Raw genomic sequence first — 22,402 nt, forward strand, 5'->3', positions numbered from 1 at the left:
CAAAAATTTGCAAAGACTTACAGTTGTCCATTCTTGGCATATAAGCACAATTTATTTAATACATTTGTTAACTTGTTTAGTTTGTTATTATCCCTTATTGATTGGAATTTAGATTGTTTTTAATATTTGCTCCTTCTAAATAATGCTTCAATGGATGTTCCTATTGCTATAACTTCGTATATGCATACAATTTTTTTGTATGAAATATTTCTGAAAGATCAAATGTTGGAAAAGGCAATAACCACTTTAAATATTTAATAAATATCAACCAATGTTTCTCCAATTGTATATGAATTTACACTCCTACCATAAGTATATAAGACAGTCCATTTCCATATGCCTTCAACAAAATAGGTTACTAGTCTTTTAAATATTTTTGAATGGATCAAATATAATCATTGTTTTAATTTGCATTTCTGTGGTACTAGCAAACCTGTCTTAATATTTTCACCCAGTTTTATATATTATAAATAATAATCCTTTGTCACATCTGAGGCAAAAGACCTAATAACCTGATAGGTACAGTGGAACATGCCTGTAGTGCCAGTGACTCCAGAGGATGAGGCAACACAAGTTCAAAGCCAGCCTCAGCAACTTAGGGAGACCCTGTCTCAAAATAAAAAATAAAAAGGGCTGTGGATGTAGCTCAGTGATAAAGCACCCCTTGGTTAAATCCTCAGTAGAAAAAAAAAAAAAAAGAAGAAGAAGATCTAATAATCTAACTTGTACAACCAACTGGGGAATACCTTTCTCATGCCAGCGGCTATTGGAATTGCTAAGTACCAGGTGTAAACAAATAATCAATAAAAACCAGTGAGCAAAAATAATGTTTCAAGGAAACGATATAGTAGTAAGTGATTAACTGAAAAATAGGTGATTCAGAGCCTAGAAATTATAGAGCAGGGAGACATCTGGGAATTCCTGGAGCTGGTACTGTCCTGACCCATGAGCTACTTGAGGGTTTGTGTCTTCTTTGGCATGTAAGGATGAGGAGGTTGAGACAGAGCTGTGGTTTTTATTGTGTTGTTTGGACTCCTTGAGCTCTAAAGAGAAACCTGGTATAGAGGAAGATGCCTGCCAGTTCTTTCACCAGGGCAGCTGTTGTTTATTATATTTTCATTTGAAGAAAGCACAATAGTTACTTGGGGGTTGGGTGGGGGATGGTCAAAACCTCCACACCAGTACCACCAGCCAGAAATTAAAAGTTAGGTTTTAGAGTTGAATTATCTTGGTTTAAATGCCAGTTTTTCTGTTTATTAAGTAGATGACACTGGGCAAATTACTTAATCCCATTGATCATCTTTCTACTCATCTGTTATATGGAGTTGATAATATCTCATTGGGAAGTTGTAGGGATAAAAGGAGATAATGCATGTAATGCCTGGAGCTTAATAACACTCACTGAATATAAGCTAGATAGAAAACTATTGTTGCAGGTGCTGAATGTCCCCATGTTCTGAAATGCTTGGGAAGGAATTCAGGGAGGAGGTGGATGCTGAGTTTTGCTTGAAGAACTGGTACAATAATGACACAGAGATTAGGGAAGGGGCAGAGGCTATCCAGAGGTGGACATGGCACATTAGGAATGAAGCAGAGTTATTTTAGGAGTTATTGAGAGATAAGACTGGGGTATGTTGGAACCACACTGTGGAGGGATTTTGAACCCTTGGCTAAGGAATTTGGATTTGAAATTTTAATTAGTAAGACACTTTTATTCTTGCACAGAGCACTGCAGTCATCTCACCACATAGGAATCTCTTCATGTGCTTTTGCACAGATACCCTTTCACATTTTTTAAAAGGGAGGAAATGAAAAAGAAAGAGTGAAGTGTAAAAACCAGCAATAATAAGAAAAAGTGGAAAAAGAAAAGAAGCTAGAAAACGGAGAGACAAAGACAGAAGGGAAGGAGCTGAGTCCACCTGGCATTTCATGGTTGGTGCTGATTATCTCTGCTGGCTGCAGGTATAATGTGCCCTCTGCGGTCTCCACCTGGAGCTTTCCAGGCCTTCACCACCAGCCTGATTAGTGTAGGACCTTGTCTGCAGAGGATTCCTTGACCCAGCCCCTGTCTTCATCCACACTAGCTGGGGTCTTAGGAAACCCTGCAAGTCAAGGCATTTCACCATGTATTTAGACTGCCACATGCCCCTGTTGCCTGTCCCTCACACATGAAGGGTGATCCCTATTTTCCCCTTACCAACTTCTATGCTTAAGTCTTCATTAGCCTTTGGCTTAGATCACAGTGACAAAACTCTCACTGCCTTCTCCACTCTTGTCTTTTTTCCCCTCTGGTCTAGGCTAAATGCCATAGCCAAATTAATCCTAAAGTACATTTTTGATCCTGCCATTCCTGTTCAAACACCTGTCTTTAGTCAGGGTAACACTTTTTCTTAAATACAAAAGGAACCCATGTTCAAAACAAAAGCTGGGAGAGCATTGAAGAACTTAAAGAAAAATCTACCACAATGTTACTACCTAATGATAATCTACATATACTATTCAGTCTTTTTTATTTTACTTTTTAATATTTAGGGCATCATTGCCCCAGGTTCTTTGTTCTTTATGCTGTTGCTGTTGGTGTCCTCTTTGTTGGTTACATTAGGTGAGAGGAATAAATTTTACGTATTCAACTCTTCTCACAGGACCCTTGGGTGGCAATGAACATTCTTTTGCTTATATTGTATATGATGATCTTCTTAGAAAAAACTCCTAGAAGATGAGTTTGTGGGTCAAAGGCATTGATGTTTCAAGGCTTTCTTTTGTTTTGTGATAAATATTGATAAATTATCTGCAGAAAGGTGTAACAGTTTATCCTCCATCAGGGATAGGTATACCTATTACCACTGGAACAAACACCGGGAGTCAGGCCTCTCCAGCCTGGCCCTGCTGTCCTCATAGGCTTATCCCCTCTTCTCCCCTACATCCAAGTCCAGCTTTGCATACATATATGCTCCAAATCCTGTTCCTCCCAACAGGAAAACACCTATGCTCAGCATTCTTGTGAACAATTTGATCAACACCTTCCAAATAATACTAGATATGGAATTGTTTTACGCAAATGAGATTATATAAAATGTATTATATGACGACTTGCTTGCTTTTTTAAAAAGTATCATACATCTTGGAAATATTTTCATGTCAATACATTTTAGTCTACTAAGAATTTATAACAACTTAAGAGTTTTCCATTTCGGGCATATAAGCACAATTTATTTAATACATTTGTTGATTTGTTTAGTTTGTTACTATCCCTTATTGATGGACATTCAGATTGTTTCTAATATTTGCTCTTATAAACAATGCTATAGTAGATGTCCCCATTGGAATAAAATGTGCAGATATTTTATACCTAACATTTCTGGCAAGGACAATTATTAGATTGAAGGTAATACCCATTTTAAGTTTTGATGGTAATTAACTGGTTTTCTCTAAAAGGTCTGTATGAATTTACTTTCACTCCCATAGTCAGTATATGAGACAGCTCATTTCCATACACCCTCAACAAAATAGGTTATTTTTATTTTTTTAAATATTTTTAAATGGATCAAATGTGGATCTCATTATTGTGTTAGTTTGCATTTCTGTGATGATAACAAGGATGTCTTAATATTTATGATCATTTTTATATATTATGAATAGTAATCCTTTGTTACTGCCCTCCTGATGGATTATTCCTCAAATGTTAGGCACACATGCATCTGACCCTTCAGTAAACATCACTGAGCACCCAGTGGGGAAGGCAGGAAATTATGAAGTTAAAAAGAGGGAAGACTCTGGAGCCAGCCTACCTGGAGTTGAAACCCAGCTCTGCCCAGCACCTTCCTACATGTCAGGAACAATATTAATACTCCATCATAGAGTGGTTGTGAGAACATAAATTATCTTAGACATGTAAGATGCTTCAAACTTGGACTTCCATGTAGTTGAGAATTCCATGGACCTTAGTGATAGCTTTCTTCTTTTTTTTTTAGTGATAGCTTTCTGAAATTAAGTACCATGCTGCATTCTAGGCTTAGAGGAGTCTACATTCAAGAGGATGACTGAAGTTTTTACTTCTATGAAACTAATTCTAAGATGCTATTATTAAGTGTTCTACAGAAAATAAAGTGTTGTGTTAGTGAGTAATTGTAGGGTGAGAGGTGGAGCATTATATTCTGTGGTCGAAGAAAGCTCCTATCCAGTGGTTACCTCTGAACCAAGATCTGAGTTGTGGGATGGAGGCGTCCATGAGAGCAGGGTTGTCTCAGGTTTTGGTTTCTCAGAAGACAGGAGTTTCACTTCTCCAAACTCCCTGCCAGGCAGATAGTTGTTTTAATCTCCCTCTCTCTTTCTCTCTCTCTCTCTGTCTCTCTCTCTCTCTCTCTTTAAAGCTGATAATATATCAGGATATGATTATATAATTTGATCCTTTAATACCCCTGTCTTTGCATTAGTCATTAGTGCCAGGATTCTTGTGTCTGGGGCTCACCTCTCCTCTTATGTCTTTAACTCCCAAGGGACTGTGGCCAAGTCAGGCCTTGTGGGTGCTGACGTGTTTTTACTAATTGAGTCTGCTAGATTGCCTGCATTGTTGAACCTCTTCCTGATGCTCTTGGCTTTCTTTTCTGGCTCCTTTGGAAGCCTTTGCTTTTGTTCTCTTAAGTCATCTCCTTGACATGAAAAGCCCTTCAGTGAGCTAAATGCATAATAATATTAAGTGGAATAGAAAAGATCCTAAGCGTCCCATGGAGAATGCATTTTCTCTGTGCACTGCAACTTTGGACAAGGAGAGGAAGAAATCTTCCCTTCTCCTCCCCTTTCCTTTCCAAACTGAGAGAAGCCATGTAAAGCCAACATTGAGCTGGTTACCCTTAGGAACTATGCTCAAATTATGAACAGGAAAAGACTCCCCTGGCCCTGTTCCCTCCTGTGCAGGGCAGATCAGGGTTCCCAGTGCTCACCACTGCCTCTTTTGGGTATATATTTCAGGGTGGCCAGGCCCCTGGCAAGTATATATAGGATTCGAGTGTTTCTGGGAAGGCTCAGTGGTCTTGGTAGGAAAATTTCAGGCCCCTTACGAACCAATGAGATGCAAACAGTTTCCAGCAGGATCTAGGCCAGTTGCTTTCAGACTTTTGACCATGACCTACATACAGTTTATATCATGACAAAAAATTGTTCTTGTTCCATCATGCTAAGAGAATAAGCCAGACTCTGAAAGTCAAGTGTCCAGTGTTTTCTCTCATATGTGGAAACGTGAGAGAGAGAGAAGGAAAAAAAGGAATTAAAAAAAGGGGGATCTACTGGTGTGACTCAGCACCATGTACAGCCAGAGGAATCAGAAGTGATGCTCCATTTGTGTACAAGGTGTCAAAATGTATTCTACTGTCATGTATAACCAATTATAACAAATTTTTAAAAGGGGATCTCACAAAAATAGAAGGGAAATCAGTAAAGGAAGGGAATGGAGAGAGAGGGAGGACAAGAGGGTATGAGGAAGTACTGGGGAATGAAATACCAAATTATGCCATACCCATGTATATACCACAATGAATCTTATATATGAGATTATTTTAATTAGTGCATTATAATTATATATGTATATATATTAAAATAATAATAATAGAAGGGAGATCAATAGAGTAGAGCCAGTGAATGGGGGAGGGAGGAGGGAACAGAAAGGGTTAGGGTTAGGGTTAAGGTACTGGGGAATGAGATTGATCAAATTATGTAATGTGCACGTATGAATATGAATCAAACTTTTGTGTATCATGATAATGCACCAATAAAAATAAAATATAAAAGTTATAATTGTCATTTCTATGTGTGATGCATTATGATATTTTTGAATCTGTTTTTCTTAATGGTGATCACCTTCCTCCAAGTTTATTCCACAAACTACTAATGGGTTGGACCTGAAGTTTAAAAATTGCTGTTGAATAACTGAAAGCCACCTTTCTTAGATCTTTCTCTGAATATTCTGGTCTTAATGGCATATTTATTTAAGTGCCCAATTTACATCAAGAGGCTCAAAAACTTTGTACCATTTGGTTCAGTAATTCCCCTTTGATGAATCTACCCCAAGGAAAGATTGTTCCCAGCAGGATGGTCAAAGAACCTTAGTGAACATTCTGTTTTCAGCTAGAGATTTGACAAACTTATGGGAAAGACAAAAATATGAAAGCTGGCTTAATTTTAGACTTCAACTGCAATTTTTAAACACCAAATTCAATTGTTTTTACCTAGGTAATTAGATATAGTCACAGTTAGTTGAACAATTACACCCAAAGAGTATTCCCAATAGCTCAGTGTTAACCTGAAGGACAGCTCCAAGGATACTCCACTGGTGTCCCAACTTAAAGACCTCATGCTTAGAACCATCTTATTACCAATGACTCGGACGAAGACATGGAAGACAGTTTTGCCAATCCACAGATGGTCAGGTAAAATATTTGGATGAAAGAATCAGGATTCACAAACTTCGGACAGAAGAGATGGAAAAACAGATAACTTATGTGGAAGTTCAGGATGCAAAGGGCACAAAAACTGGGAGCAAAGATGAGTTTTTCCTCTAGGATGCTATTTAGCCACATCCCTGGTCTCTTCCCACTAGATCCCAGAAGCAACCTCTCTCCAGTCATGACAACAGAAATGTCTCCAGACATTTCCAAGTGTTCTGCAGGGGAAGTGGGGGGAAATTTCCTGTTGAGGTTCACTGGGATAATTTGATGCTCTACTAAGGGAAAGACTTAATGGGGTTTCATTGACAATAAACACAATATAACTGATCAAAAATAGCAAAGTGTGCAATCTGAGGCTGCATTTTTACTACTAAGATGATGCATCCTCTCACATGCCCAGGCAAACTCCATGAAATAGAAATATGATTGACTCCCCATTTTCCAGATGAGAACACTGATGTCTAGGAACATAAGTGACTTGCTCAAGGTCTCACAAGAAACTTGGTGGTGACCTTGGGCTGTGTCACTCCAGAGCCTGCATGCTTGCCTACCATGCTACGAGCATTTCACAGTCATATACTAGGTGTACATCCTAGAAAGCAGTCAATGCCCTCCTCTTAGACCTGGAACATGGCTGAGAAGCAAGCAATAAGTTACAAGTAAATCTACGCTTGTCTGGTATCCCAAAACAGGAACTTGCCCTAGAGTTGTGGCCCCAGCCTCCATCAGCTCAACTTCATTCCTACAAAATGCTAATATGTTTATTCTTATGTCAGCAGGATATTAGAGTACATTTCAGTTACCTGGAATCATTTTGCCTTCTGGGAAGCCCAATCCTCTAGCACTGTGGCTCTAGGTCCAGGTGTGGAGGTTATCAGAATGGAAATCTTCCCCCTCCCGGGCCAGGGACTATTGGATTGCTCTCTGAGGCTGAGTCATGAAATTAAGAAACAGGAAGGCAGACGAGCTAAAAACTGAATGGGAATATTACCTGTCAGAGTCAGGTTCCACAGAAATGACTGAGAAACTTCGGGGACACCTAGACCCAGAGAGTCTCAGCTGGGCATTGACCCATCCCCTCTTTTTCCCCAGTGGCAGCCTTGGAGCTCAGGTCTGTTGACCTGCAGAGCCCCAGGAACAACAAAAGACACCACACACAGGAGATGGGTCTGAAGCGGCTCATTGTGCGCAGAGGTCAACTCTTCAACCTCCAACTGAACTTCAGCAGACCCTTCCAGCCCCAGACAGACTCCATCACTTTCGTGGCTGAGACTGGTGAGCTCTCCCTGCTCCTAGGCTCTATGCATTCCCACAAAACTCAGATATTAGCAAAGTTTGTCAGCAGGACCCTGCCTCTCCTTTTTGAGGTGCTCTCTCCCCTCTTCTCCTGGGATCTGCAGGACCCTAATGCTCAGTACCCTGCTGTTAAGGAAAGATTTGGCCAGCCCAGGAAACTCTGAAGTTGTGATCATAACAGTCAATTTATAAGTACATAGCCTCTGTGCTAAAACCTCACTCATGATTTCATCTAATCCCTGAGAGACTTTCAAGTAGGTGCTTCATTTTACAGATAAGAAAAACGAACAAACAAACCTGAACCAAAGGTACAGAGATCTCAAGTGGTTTGCCCAAGTACTCTCAGTGGCAGTAAAAGTGTAAAACAAAGGAATTAGCAAGTGGTGGGAGATGGCGAGGATCCTTCCAGGTCAGAGGAATCCTATACCACATAGATTTTTTGAACCTCCCTTTGGGATCATTCTCTCCTACACAGGACCGGAGCCCACAGAGTTGCTGGGAACTCGAGCCACGTTCTTACTTACCCAGGACCGGCACGAGAAAGTTTGGAGTGCTTCTGACTTCATCATTGACTCCAATTCTCTCCAAGTCTCACTTTTTACACCAGCCAATGCAGTCATTGGCCACTACACGCTGAAAATAGAGATCTCTTGGGACCAGGGTCATAGTGTGACTTACCCACTGGGGACTTTCATCCTGCTTTTTAACCCATGGAGTGCAGGTAGGACTTGCTCACAGGTTATAATGCTAACTTGATCCACAAGGAACTCTATGAAATTCTTCTGAGAAAGCCTGGAATATAAGTTGTAGTCTATATCAGTGCAGTGTAGTACCATGTGCTCAAACTAAACATCATCTTTACAAAGAAATTTTAATGGTACCATGAAGATATTCAAAGTATGATATCAAGCAAAATTAGTTCAGAAATTGGAAAATGATATACTCTTAATTGTATTAAACATATGTACCTAGAAAGAAAGTGGACAGAATATATTACAATGTAATGGTGGGTGTCTCTGAATAGTGGGAATGAATGATTTTCATTGTCTTTTTTCTGTTCCTCAATACTTTCCAAAACTACAATAAGCTTTTAAGTTTTATAATCTATGTATATATTTTTTAAAGTATAGGTTACATTTCTGGCCTCTGGAGAAGCATATGCTAGACTTTTAAGGGAATCCAGTCTTAATGTCTGTTGCCATCAATTCACTGACTACTTCTCCTGTTTCCAGAAAGATACTGTCATTACTGGTTTTTAATTTTATTGCTCTGTTTTTTGATTTGGGGTTTTGCTCCCTCCACTACTCTTCACTGCTCAGAGGACGACGTGTACCTGCCAAGTGAAATACTGCTGCAGGAGTATATCATGAGGGATTATGGCTTTGTTTACAAGGGTCGTGAAAGTTTCGTCACCTCCTGGCCCTGGAACTATGGGCAGGTAATAGGATCACCTGGGGTGGGCTCCTAAGGCTGGTCACCACAACTCTGTTAGTTCATGAAGGACCGTTAACAAAAGGTACAGTGTGAGCTGCTGGGACAATTTCCCATCCAATGAGAGGGACAAGGAAGAAGGGGAAGATGTCTTTCCCTTGTCACCTTTTATGTTCTTATGGAAAGCTAAAACATACTCAAAGTAGACAGGTGAGTATAATAAACTTCCATGTGCCTATCTCTCAGTTTCAATAGTGACCAATTTATGGTTTGACAAACAATAGCCCAGGGGTCAGATGTGGCCTACTGCCTATCTTGTATGACCCACAAATAAAGAATGTTTTTCACATTTGAAAGTTGTTGAAAAAAATTTCACAAGAACAATATTAGATGACATTGAAAATTACATGAAGTTCAAATGTTGGTGTCCATAAATAACATCTTATTGGAACACAGTCATGCTTGTTCATTTGGAGATTGTCTGGGGATGTTTTTGTGCTCAGAGGTAGAATTGAGTTATTGAGATAGAGCCTCAATAACTAAGGCTCTCCTAAGGCTGAAATACTATCTGTCCTTGACTGGAAAGATATGCCCATCCCTGGTCTTTACTCCTCTAATCCCTTTTTCACCATGAATTTTTGTGAAGCAAATTACATTACTTATCATTTAATCCAGTATACTTCAGAACATAGCTCCAAAAGATAATTCCTTCTGAAAATATAACCACAACACATGATCAAAGTTAAAAAGAGGAACAGTAATTCTTCAATAAAATTAAATATTCTGTCCTATATGGAGGGTTCTTGGGCTCTGGACAACTTTTCCACTCCCAATCACCAACCGCGGTGGGTGTGGTTTCTCTCTCCCTCCTACTGCCACTCAGTCATATGCACAAACTACAGCAGGGAAGAGCTGGGGACGTGGGGAGTCTTGCTGAAGAAACGCATTTTCTCCATTTTCCAACTACGGCAACTTGTGGAAAATTTGAAACTGAGATGGATATCAGTGCATTAAGGCAGCCAAAAGGGTCGTGACACATGTCACAGACACAAAATGCAAACCTATGTCGGGAGTTTACACTGGCTTTCCAATGCTCACAGTGTCAGCTCTGAGTTCTTCTACCTGATTTCAAAATCCGTCACAATCTTTTCCCTCTCCCCCTGCTGGCCCTATACCTATGTATCCATCTGATACTTTTCTGATCTCACAAGTCCTTGTGACCCACCACCACCATGCTCAAAGACCTCAGATAAATGTCCCCCACTCTCCTCACTTCCTGTCTACTTCATCCTTCCAGGCCCACTAGTTGCAAAGCCTTCTCTAATCTCTTCAGTCAACAAGGTCTCTGATTCTCTGCATTCTCTGCATTTTCTTTCAGAGTCACATGGTTTACTTTTTCACAATTCCAAATTTAATACATTCCCAATTTGATTTATAAGCTCATGGAAGGCAGGAACTTGTCTCGTATTTAGCCCCCACATCCCCACCACATACAAACACTCCCTAAAAGTCTGCCAGTGACTCAAAGTTTCAGAATTCTAGACATTTTGCTCTTCTCTCTTTTCTCTCTTGAAATGTCTTGGAAGTTTGAAGAAGACATCATAGATATCTGTTTTGAGATCCTGAACAAGAGTCTATACTTCTTAAAGAACCCATCCAAAGACTATTCCCAGCGGAATGACGTGGTGTATGTGTGCAGGGTGGTGAGCGCCATGGTAAGGATACAGGCTTCCTGCCCCTCTCTGAGGACAGTCTGAATTTACCCTGGCACTATGGAAACCCACTTGACTGTGCTTTGCAGATCAACAGCAATGATGACAGTGGTGTGCTGCAAGGGAACTGGGGAGAGGACTACTCCAGGGGCATCAGCCCCCTGGAATGGAACGGCAGTGTGGCCATCCTGCGGCAGTGGTCGGCTGGGGGTGGGCAGCCTGTGAAGTATGGACAGTGCTGGGTCTTTGCCTCTGTTATGTGCACTGGTGAGTGGAGAATCATTCAATTTTTGTGATATCCCTTTGAGACTGGGCTCATAAAGTTTCAGTAGCTCGCCCCACAGTCATGGAGTGATGGGCATGCACGCTCTTAACCAGCATGCTGCTCAGTCTTGCAGGGTTGACCTGTTGCAGTTACTCCATGGTCTCCTTGATGGCATAGTGAGACTGTTAACATGGCCACCTGGATAAAGCAGCTTGTGGTCTCAAAGCAGAGGTAAAATGGCTTCTTCGGGCCACCTGCTTGGCTTATCAGCTCATGGTGAACCTGGAGTCAAGGAACAGGTTGGGGAGTTAGGGTGCAAGCAGATGGTCTGGGATAGCCTACCTTACTTGTAGGCTTGTCTCTCTTGAGGAGTGACAACTAGAGATGCATTACTTTGCTAGTTAAGGGGCATTGAGGTTTTATGCACGATCAGTTATTTACAATTCAGTGCAAAGTCATTGGCTAGATTATTTGTGAATTTGAGGGAGAGACAGAGTACCAAGGTGCTGCCTGTCTCCCCATGCAAGACCAGCAGACCTTCACATGGCTGCCTTGTCATACTGTGGTACTCAGGAAATGTTTGCTCAACTAACAGGTTGACTCTGAGTTGGAGAAAGGAGGAGCACAGGACAGAGAGGACAGAGACAGGGGCCAAAGCCCTAGGTTTTCTGAGAGGATCAGCATAGCCTGGCAGTTATGTTCAGGTGCTACAAAGAGAGAAGAGGTTTACATCTGAGTGTTAAAGTCAAATGGACTCCCTTGCCTATTTGTGAAATGGGGCTGGGGCTACACCAAAACTTAGTATTCCCGGTTTTGCTTGACCTGGGAAGTCTGCCAGTGGTGGCCAGGTTGCTATTATGGAGGTAGCCTTGAGTCTTCAGACTCTGGGGTCAGGAGAAGAAGGACTATGTTCACAACCTGGCTCCACCTCCAAGCCCTGGGGCCACTGAGTGGAGACTGCTGCTCCTGCCAAGCTGCCTCTGGTCACTTGCAGCCCAGGCCTTGTTCACAGGAACTGTGCTGGGATTGGATAGGTGACTGTAAACAGTGGCCCTCTTGAGGTGAATCAAAACAAAAGGATCAGTTACTCTAAGCAGTCCTCTTACTTCTCCAAGCATTGTAAGCCTCCCAGCAGTGTCAGTTGGTACCTGCTGCTCCGCCTGGGAAGGAGACAGGCAGGATGAGCCTCTGAACGCCTTGCCACACTGACCAAAGTGTTACACACAGTTACAAGTTCATGCCTGGCTCTTGGCTTGATTTTATCTGGCTCTGGCAGGTTGAGTGTGTGTGTGCTGGATTTGTGGCATCTTAATTCAGCTTTAAAAAGCCATTGTAGTACTATCCTGAGAAGCCACAAGAGGGAGCTGCTGCCTTATCAAAAATGGTCACTACCTTCTGATGGTTTCTCCTTGACTCTGATAGCATCTTCCATTGTATCTCTAGAAGTCTACTGTATCCTTCTATCCATTTTCTAATGTCCTTCTTCTCTTCCCCAACTCTTGTCTTTAAGTAAAATTACAGATCCAGAATTTAATTTAATTTAAAAATTTTCTTCGTACTGGGGATTGAACCCAGGGGTGCTATACCACTGAGCTACATCTCTAGTCCTTTTAATTTTGAAACAGGGTCTCACCAAGTTGCTGGTCTCACTAAGTTACCAAGGTTGGCTTGAACTTCTGATCCTCCTGATTTAACCTCCAGAGTTGCTGGAATTACAGGCACTGTGCCCAGTTAGACTCAGAATTTTAGAACTGAAAATCTTCTGATCTAACTCCATTTTGTTACAGGCAAGGAGACTAACCCAGAGAAGTTAAGTCACTTAACTGGTAACTCAGCTTTTGAAACTGGCCACAGTATAGATTCAAAAAATTTAAAAATTTTCTAATTGCTTTTGGTTCTCTGTTTTTAACTTGGAAAGTTGCTGAGTATAGAAAGCCCTAAATGATATTATGGCATTTGCAAATAAATGGATGGAATTGGAGAATATCATGCTAAGTGAAATAAGTCAAGCCCAAAAAACCAAAGGTCGAATGTTTTCCCTGATAAGTGGAGAATGATATATAATGGGGGTGGGGAGTGGGGAGTGGGGAGTGAGAGAAGAATGGGGGAACTTTAGATTATGTAGAAGGAAATGAGAGGGATGGGGGTATGAAAAATGGTGGAATGAGACAGACATCATTACCCTATGTACATGTATGATTACACGAATGGTATGAATCTATATCATGTACAACCATAGAAACAGAATGATGCACCCCATTTGTGTACGATGAATCAAAATGCAGTCTGTAAAAAATTAAAAGATAAATAAAAATAATTTAAAAAAGACTACCAAAAATGGAACACATCAGGATTTGTAGGATGTGGTGAAAGTGGGGCTTACAGGAAAATATGTAAAATAAAGTCTTTATATTAGAAAAGAAAAAAAAAGCCCTAAATGATAAATTGAGCCATTAATTACTGTTTTAAGTGACCATCAAATGATTTCTTTCTCTTATGAGATGGATACCATTGATGGGACCGGTAGGCAGCAGGGTTCTGAGCCTGGGTGTGGCACTCTGAGAATAAAGGAGCTATTACAGGTGTGGATCTACAAGAATATTGACTTTTTTCTCTTACCAGCTTGACAGTTAAAAATTATGCAAAAGCAATAATTTTGCTTGCTTTGAGCTCAGCAATTCTCTCTTCTTTTTCTTCTCTTTAGTAATGAGATGCTTAGGCGTTCCAACCCGTGTGGTTTCTAATTTCCATTCTGCACACAACATGGATGGGAACTTGACTATTGATACCTACTATGACCAAAATGCAGAGATGCTGCCATCTGAGAAACAAGACAAAATATGGTAAGGGGAATTCTCAGGCAGGGAGGAATAAATACTTCAGAGTGAATTGTGTCTGACTCAAGAAGCAGCGGTATATCTGAAAAGGATGTATTAGGTTAGAATTCTGTCTGTGAGTGCATAATCTGAATCTAATCATAATGAAAGATCAGATGAGCCCAGAATGGGAGCCATTCTGGTAAAATAAACAAATACTATTTTCAGAATGTCAACGTAATAAATGAAAGAAAGGTTGAGGAACTATACTAAGATCAAAGGAGACTTAAGATACTGGACCACCAAATGAAATGTTATCCTAGACTAAATCTTGTACTGGGAGGGAAAGAATGCTACAAAGGACATTATTAGGTCAACTGACAAAATTGGAATATAGACAGTAAATTAGATAAAGGTATTATGTCCATAATAAATACTAAGGTTGACTAACTGTACAGGGTTATGTAAGAGAAGATTCCGATTCTTAGGAAATACATACTGAAGTGTGAATGTATATATCTGTATCGATATTGAAAATAACAGAATGAATCAAAAACAAATTCTATGTAAATGTATGACTACACAAATGGTATGCCTCTACTTCATGTACGAACAGAGAAACAAGATGTATTCCATTTGTTTACAATAAAAATAAATTTAAAAAAGATTACAAAAAAAAAAAGATTACACACACACACAAAGTGAAAAAAGAAGAAGAAGAAGAGGAGGAGGAGGAGGAGGTGGAGGAGCAGGAGGAGGAGATCCTTAGGAAATTTAAGTCCTGTCTGTTTCTTCCTTTCTGCAGGAACTTTCATGTCTGGAACGAGTGCTGGATGATCCGGAAAGATCTCCCACCAGGATACAATGGGTGGCAGGTTCTGGACCCCACTCCCCAGCAAACCAGCAGTGGTACGTGAGGAGGCAGGATCCCGGGAGGTCAACGAGGGTGACTGACCATGTGAACAGGAGGCCAGAAAGGAGCAGTGTTTTCACACTTTACCCACTTCCCAGAGTCATAGCTGAGACAGTTTCAGACTGGGTCTAACCTTGTCTCTGACAGTGAAGTCACCTAGATAAGTCACTGGGCTGCTCTGTTCTTTCCTCACCTGTGAAGTGGGAAAGATGGTGATGGCAATGGTCTCTTCAGAAGGTGAATCACATGAATTAATGAACTCAAAAGTGCTTGGTACCTGGGGGACCCTCCAAGGAGGCAGGTCGTTAGTGCCTCTGCCCACACTTTTCCCCACCTCCCATGGCCATGACCAACTGCACTGGTCCACGTGTCAGCAGTCACATCTCACAACTCCTGTTGCCTCCACAGGGCTTTTCTGCTGCGGCCCTGCCTCTGTGAGGGCCATTAAGGAAGGGGAGGTCCACCTGGCCTATGATACCCCTTTTGTGTATGCCGAGGTGAACGCTGATGAAGTCATTTGGCTCTTCAGGGATGGTCAGGCCCAGGAAATCCTGGCCCACAACACCAGTTCCATCGGGAAGGAGATTAGCACCAAGATGGTAGGGTCAGACCAGCGCCAAGACATCACTGACTCCTACAAGTATCCAGAAGGTGCTTGGGATGGGAATTAGAGGAGGGGGCGGGTGAGAACATCTTTCTACTGTTCCCCAACGCAGATGGCTTCAGGTTAAAACCATCACCACCTAATCACTTCCTCCTTATAGGGGACTTTCCTGGACCCTGGGCATGTGACCTTCAGGTATGGTTGACAGATTTAGCAAATAAAAGTACAGCATGCCCAGTTAAATTTGTATTTCAGATAAATTCAGAGAGACAAAATTCAGTATAAGTAGATCTCAAATGGTTTATGTGATATACTAAAAAATATTCACTATCTGAAATGCAAATTTAACTGGGTATGATTTTTAGTGTTTCAAATATTCCATGAAACTTATTATATTAAAATTATTTGTTGTTTATCTGAAATTCAAATTAAATTGGACATCCTATCTTTTATCTGGTAACTGTATCTCATTGTTGTACCATTATCTTCCTGTGTCCCTGCCAGAAGGGGTAGCAGCAAGGAGGAAGGTGGACACTCAGAAGGAAAGGACTCTAGGGCCTGTGAGAGGGAGTGGACATCCCCATGAAGAGAGCTGGGGTGGAGTCAGGTCACCTGAGAACTAAACAAGGCTCTGGATGCTCTAGCCATGAAAGTCTGAACAGTCTTACCATCCCTGTGCCTCTACTGTAAAATGCGATAACAGTACCTCAGAGGGTTAAATGAACTAATGCATAGAATGCACAGGGAACAGCACCTCTGGCACACAGTAACTGCTCTAGCGGAGTCCACGGTATGGGAATAATTTGGGTCCAGCCTTAATGTTGAGTAGCTCTCAAGGGTGAGGGTTAAAGCTCTATTATTTATTTTTAAAACATTCTTTCTTTTTTATTTTAAAAATTTATTGGTTCTTTTTAGTTATACATGACAGTTAAAACCATTTTGATATAATTATATAAGCATGGAATATATCTTATTCTAATTAGGACCCAAGTACTTCTCCTTCCCCTTGCTTTCCCCAACCCCTGTTCCCCTCCGACTGTCAATCTTTCTGCCATTTGCCCATTCTTATTTTTATTTTCTAAAATTAATTTCTCATGTATGTACACAATGGTGAGATTCACTGTGGTGTAGTCATAGGTACATAGGAAAGTTATGTCAGATTCATTCCAATTTCCTTTTCTTATTCTCCCTCCCTTCCCTTCATTCCCCTTTGTCTAATCCACTGAACTTCTATCCCCTTTCCTCTTATTGTGGGTTAGTTCCCATATATCAGAGAAAACATTTGACCTTTGGTTTCTTTGGGACCAGATTATTTCACTTAGCATGATAGTCTCTAGATCCATTCATTTACCAACAAATGTCATAAAGTCATCCTTTTTATGGCTAATACTCCATTTTATATATATATATATATATATATATATATATATATATATATATATACCACATTTTTTTTATTCATTGTTCTGTTGAAGGGCACCTAGGTTGGCTCCATCGTTTAGCTATTGTGAATTGTGTGAAGCTCTATTTTAAAAGTTTAATGTGTATCTTAGGAAAGATGATGTTGGTCAGGGGAGAAGCCTGTGACCTGGATGATGATAGTGTTGTTGGTGACAATATTGATGACAAAGAATAGTGCTGAGTGCTTACACTCAGCAACAACTCACTTAACCCAACATTTTGGTTTTTTTTTTTTGTTTTTTTTTTGCATCTGTATGATGAAAGCAGCTAACATCCCTGGGTTACAGATGACAGAACTGAGCCTCAGGAGGACTACTGGGAGTTGAGTTGCTAGTTTCCCCAGGAAGGTCATTGGTTCTCTCCACCCTTCCCCATGGATGTCTTTGCTGTGTCTCTGTTCTGCCAGGATCCCCTGAGGAGCGATCTGTTTTCATGAGGGCTTCCCGGAAAATGCTGGGACCAAGAAGAACTTCATCACCCCTCCTGGATCTCCTGGGGTCCAGGGACTTTGAGGACCGACCAGTGCAGCTGCAGCTTCACCTGGCCAGAATGCCAGTGTGGGGCCAGGATGTGCTGCTTATGTTGCATATCTGGAGGGTACCAGACAGAGCCCACCCCTGGGGTCCAGTCAGACTGGTGGTGCGCTTCTGTGCACAGCCCCTGCTGCATGGCGGTGGCACTCGGGAGCCCCTCTGGAGGCAGATGGTGCACTTGAGCCTGGACATTGGGAAGGGTGAGTATGAGGCAGGCCTGAGAAGCACCTACAGGAGGAGAGCTTTGGGTCCATGAACAAGGCTGGGCTGTCCCAGTCAGATCACAGAGTCCCCCCTTTCCCACCCCACAACACACACATGCTGGAGAGTGAGGCTGCTGTTGGTAGGAAGTCGAAAGCCTGCCGCTATATTTCTGAGGCATCCCACCAGGTGAGGCAGAGCAGTAAGCTCTGGGGACAGTCTCACGGTAAGCATGCTCTCTCTCTCGTTCTCTTTTTCTCTCTTCCCGCTCTCTCCCTCCCTGTTTCTCTCTGACCCATTCCCTAGTCTCGGAATTTTTTTTTTTTTTTTTTTTGTCTGTACTCAGAGATACAGTGGCCACTCCTCCTGCCCTACAACAATTACAGAAATAAGCTGACTGATGAAAAGTTGATTCGTGTGTCTGGCATCGCTGAGGTTGAAAAGACAGGGCAATCCATGCTGGTCCTGAAAGATCTCTCCCTGGAGCCTCCTCTCTTATCTATTGAGGTGAGGTCTTGGGCAGAGATGGGGGCCCAGGGGCTCTCTGACTCACGAACACAGGGGCTGGGTGTATAACAGTGAACAAGACACTGTGCCAGCCTCAGACACGAACCAACGATTAAGGCACAGTATGGCATTGTCTCTTGTGCTCCATATAAAGTGCAGGACAAGGTCTGGAGGCATCTCAGAGAGGTGACAGTTTGTGCAGACTGCATTAGAAGGTGCTGAATAGAGAAATGAGATAGACATGAAGGCATTTTAAGTAAGGAAATTGCTTTCCAAAGGCAAAAAAACAAGACAGGTGTAACTGGGAGATGGATTTAAGGCGGCAGATTTGAGAGAGATCATAAGATGAAATTCAAAAGGTGACTGCTAATAAGATGAGAGTGATAAGGAAAATGAGAAGAGAGACTCAGATTTCAGGTTCAGGTGCCTGGATAGATGATGTGGCTCTTGCATTTAGAAGGAATGAAGGTCAAGTGGAGGAGGGCAGGTATGTTTCCAATTTCCTATTACCAGTATTTTCCTTCCCTGAAGGCTCATTTCCCCATCTTCCCTCCCATTCCCAAAGACTTTCCCACTGTCTCTTCCAAACCTGGCTCTATACCTGGTGGTTTTGTCAACAGCAGGACCCACCCCACCCAGTAGGATAATTGGGAGGCTCTAGATCAGATCCTAAATCTGCTGGTCCACTCCATGGTTTTTACCTGGCTATTGGTTCAATGCTGGGCAGACTCTGTGGTGGGGCAAGCAGTGGGCAGAAGCCCAAGTGCAGTCAAAGCCTAGTGCTGAGATGGGGCCCTTGCCTGTTACCTGGAGAAGAGCCCTGGTTGCAACAGGGTCCTGAAGCAGCATAGCAGATGCCAAGTAGGCTGTGAACTGGTCCCCCTCAGTAGGGGACCTAGAAATGATTTGTGTGACTGCTGGATTCTGAGGTTATTTTAACCTAGTTTACTTGGAAATCTTCATTAAGGACTTTGTTCTTCTGTTTGAATTCTAGATAAGTCAGGGTATGCTCTTCCTTCTGCTCGATTCTCTGGCCAAGTCAGAACATGCCCCTCTTATGATTGGGTGGTCAGAGCTCATTTCAGTTCAATACTCCTTTACTGATATCCATCATGTAGCTGGCACTACACTAGGCACAGAGGTTCCAGAAGGGCGTAGGACAGAATCCCTGCCTCCCACTCACAGGCCAAGGTCTGCCACCTCATGACAGCAACCTCAGGAGTGAAGCTTAACACATCTAGGAAAACTCAAGAGTGTGTTCTGATGATATATATGGAGCTATAGCAGCACAGGGGAGAAATCTTGGGCTGGGGTCTGGGCCTGCTGGGTCAGGTCCATGGGCTTCATTGTTTCCTCCCTGATGGAGCAAAAGGGTGGAATGATGTCAGTGATGGCACACAGGTGGCACATGACACTCTTTCTTTATCCTGTAACTGGGTCAGACACTATTAATTCCCTATGATTTTTTGGATTTGTCCATGGGATGTTGCTTAACACAGAACTACTGTTAGCTACCACTAACTCTTTGCACCTGGCACTTCAGTTGAACTCTAGTAGACATCTTGAACTAGATGGAGGAGAGGGAAAGAGGTTTTAACTTGGTTCCTATTCCTGATTGGTGGTATTGCTGGAGTGTCTTGATCTTCTAAAACAGGCCAGCATGTGTTAATCTCAAACATTCTCAGCTCCTAGTTTCCTTTCCTAACTGCATCACTGAAGCTCTGAGTAGCAGTCCCTGGTGATAACCAGCAGGGTGGGGGAGAAAGGTAATTGAATAGAGTGCAGAGATGAGTGAGTTGCCCAGGATACCTGTGTCTCCTCCCTACGCAGGTCTCTGAGAGGGCTGAGGTGGGCAAGGCCCTGAGAGTCCACATCATCCTCACCAATACCCTAATGGTGCCCCTGAGTAACTGTGCCATGGTGTTGGAGGGAAGCGGCCTCATCAATGGGCAGATAACAAAAGAGTAAGTAAAGTTGTTCATCCACCTCTTGAGCTGGTCTCTGAAAAGCAGTACTTCATGGGGTCATAAGACCTTCCTCAGTCTCTGGATATGCCTCCTTGTCCCCACTTTTCCACCTTGGTGGAACTTGGTGGTACTGGGGAGCAAGAGGGGTCCTTATCACCCACCCAAGGAGTCACTCTTCCGAGCTCTTCTTGGCTTTCAGCCTTGGGACTCTGATGGCTGGACACACCATCCGAATTCAAGTGGACTTCTACCCCATCAAGACTGGACCCCGCCAGCTGCAAGTCCTCATCAGCACCAATGAGGTCAAGGAGATCAAGGGCTACAAGGACATCTTTGTTGCTGCAGCTTCAGCATCCTGAGTCCTACCTTGCCCTCTCAATGCCTTCACCAGTTCCGCCACCCCCTTTAACCCCATCTTGCTCTTTCTACTCCTATTGCATTCTCTTTGCTCCACTTCTGTCCTGGTGTTCCCACCCTGGGAACAAACAATAAAGGTGTCTTTAGTTATCACTGGCATTGTCTTCTCCTATGCTAACAAGCCACTTATTGCTACTAGCCTGGCTACCAACTGTGTGACTGGACCCTCCCTGCCCCTCCTGTCCTCTCTTTCTTCTCTTAAGGACCTCAACCATGACAATGCCCACCATGATCCCCTCTACAGCTGCCTCTTTGGAATTAAGGATCCCAGGTCTCTCCACTTACATTGTCTTAACAAGCCTGCGGCTGGGGCCTGGAGACAGATCTGGCAAGGGCTTCCTGGATGGGCTGAGAGGATGGGCCAACGGCCAGAAGCTGCCCAGCAGGACTTTCTGATGCAGACCTGAGAGCATCCAGCATGGCAGGGCAGCCCCTTTTCATCAAGCATTCATCCCACAAACATTACCTGAGGCCCCCAGGAGGCCACTTCACAGCTGCTCTCTGGCAGCAGGCCCTGCTTTTCCCAACCCCATCCTTCCCCTCTGGCTTCCTCCTCATCTTTCATCCTCTCCCTGTCTCCCTAATTCCTCAGCCTCACTTCCTTTGTATCCTTTTTGTACTCTTTGGTACTCTTTTTCCCTGAGGTTATCAGAATCATTCCTATTATTCTTGATAATTTGGAAAGGACATAAAAAAGGAAGAAAATGAAAGAAAACCCATCAGTAGCTCCCCCATCCCAGAGGAAATCTTTTCTAACATTTTATATCATTCTGGTCCTCCCCCCACCCCCCAACCCTCTTCATTGAGTTTTTTTTTTTTTTAAGCTATCATTACTCCATGTACAAGGCCCTGAGTCCAATCCCCAGCATCACATGAAAAAAAAAAGTCATTAGAAATCTACAGCTGCCTCACAGATAATGTATAAAACCCCCAAATAGAGAAAAGTGGAGCATCTTCCTGTTGGCTCGTGTTCACTCCTCATCTGTTCTACAGCTCTGCATGTTCATCTGGCTTCTCCTCCTCCTCACCCTCCTCTTTCTCCTCACCCTCCCACTTCCCCTCTTCTCTGTTTTGCTTGCTTGCCCCTAGTCCTCCTCCTCCCTTCTATTTCTCTCTCATAGTGGCCACCCAGGCCTGTGCCTCCCCAACCCTACACACCTGGCTGCTTGGTCCAGGAAGTGTAGGAGCCTGCATACCCTACTCCACCCTGTATCAGTGTGCCTGTCCCTATTAAGTTTCTTCAGACATTTCTGTGGACTCTGTCACTATCTCATCAGCACTGCATTCCAGGTGGCTCCTCACCCTCAGGACAGAAATGTGGCATCTTGCTTGTCTGCTGAGGGCTGTGTCCTCATCTGTTTAGTCACTGTCTTCCTGTCCTATCCCTGGCAGTGTCACTGGAGAGGGAAGAATGGGCAGGCTACCCAGGGGAATGTGACTATTAGTCATCTGTCTTTCCAGGTCACTTCTCAAATAATTTCCCCTTTTCACCTAAAAATTGACTTTAAAAGTGGGCACAGTAGCACATGCCTATAAATCCCAGCAGCTCTGGAGGCTGAGGCAAGAGGATCGCAAGTTCAAAGCTAGCCTCAACATCTTAGCGAGACCCTAAGCAACTCAACAAGACCCTGTCTCTAAATAAAATATTTTAAAAAGGTGGGGGATGTGGCTCAGTGGTTAGGCACCCCTGGATTCAATCCCTGGTACAAAAAAAAAAAAAAAGAAAAAGTTGTTCTTAAAATTCAAACTCTGTAGTGTTTTATTCTTTTTTTCACTTATAAAAGTTCACCTAGTTTTGTTTCCCCACCTTATGTCAGATGATCTAGATGATCTCAAAGC

General features: G+C 42.6%; 1 protein-coding gene across 1 annotated transcript; it reads left to right on the plus strand.

Annotated features, from left to right (window-relative positions):
• Positions 1 to 6,370: 6,370 nt before the first annotated feature.
• On the plus strand, positions 6,371 to 20,505 carry Tgm7 (transglutaminase 7). The gene is made up of 13 exons (XM_047539289.1): positions 6,371 to 6,422; positions 7,533 to 7,715; positions 8,212 to 8,457; positions 9,056 to 9,174; positions 10,754 to 10,882; positions 10,969 to 11,146; positions 13,849 to 13,987; positions 14,766 to 14,869; positions 15,282 to 15,524; positions 17,345 to 17,671; positions 18,019 to 18,179; positions 20,010 to 20,143; positions 20,346 to 20,505. The coding sequence occupies exons 1-13, from the start codon at positions 6,371 to 6,373 to the stop codon at positions 20,503 to 20,505; spliced, it is 2,175 nt and encodes a 724-aa protein (XP_047395245.1).
• Positions 20,506 to 22,402: the final 1,897 nt, after the last annotated feature.

Source organism: Sciurus carolinensis, chromosome 2, assembly GCF_902686445.1.
Source record: "Sciurus carolinensis chromosome 2, mSciCar1.2, whole genome shotgun sequence".
NCBI lineage: Eukaryota > Metazoa > Chordata > Mammalia > Rodentia > Sciuridae > Sciurus > Sciurus carolinensis.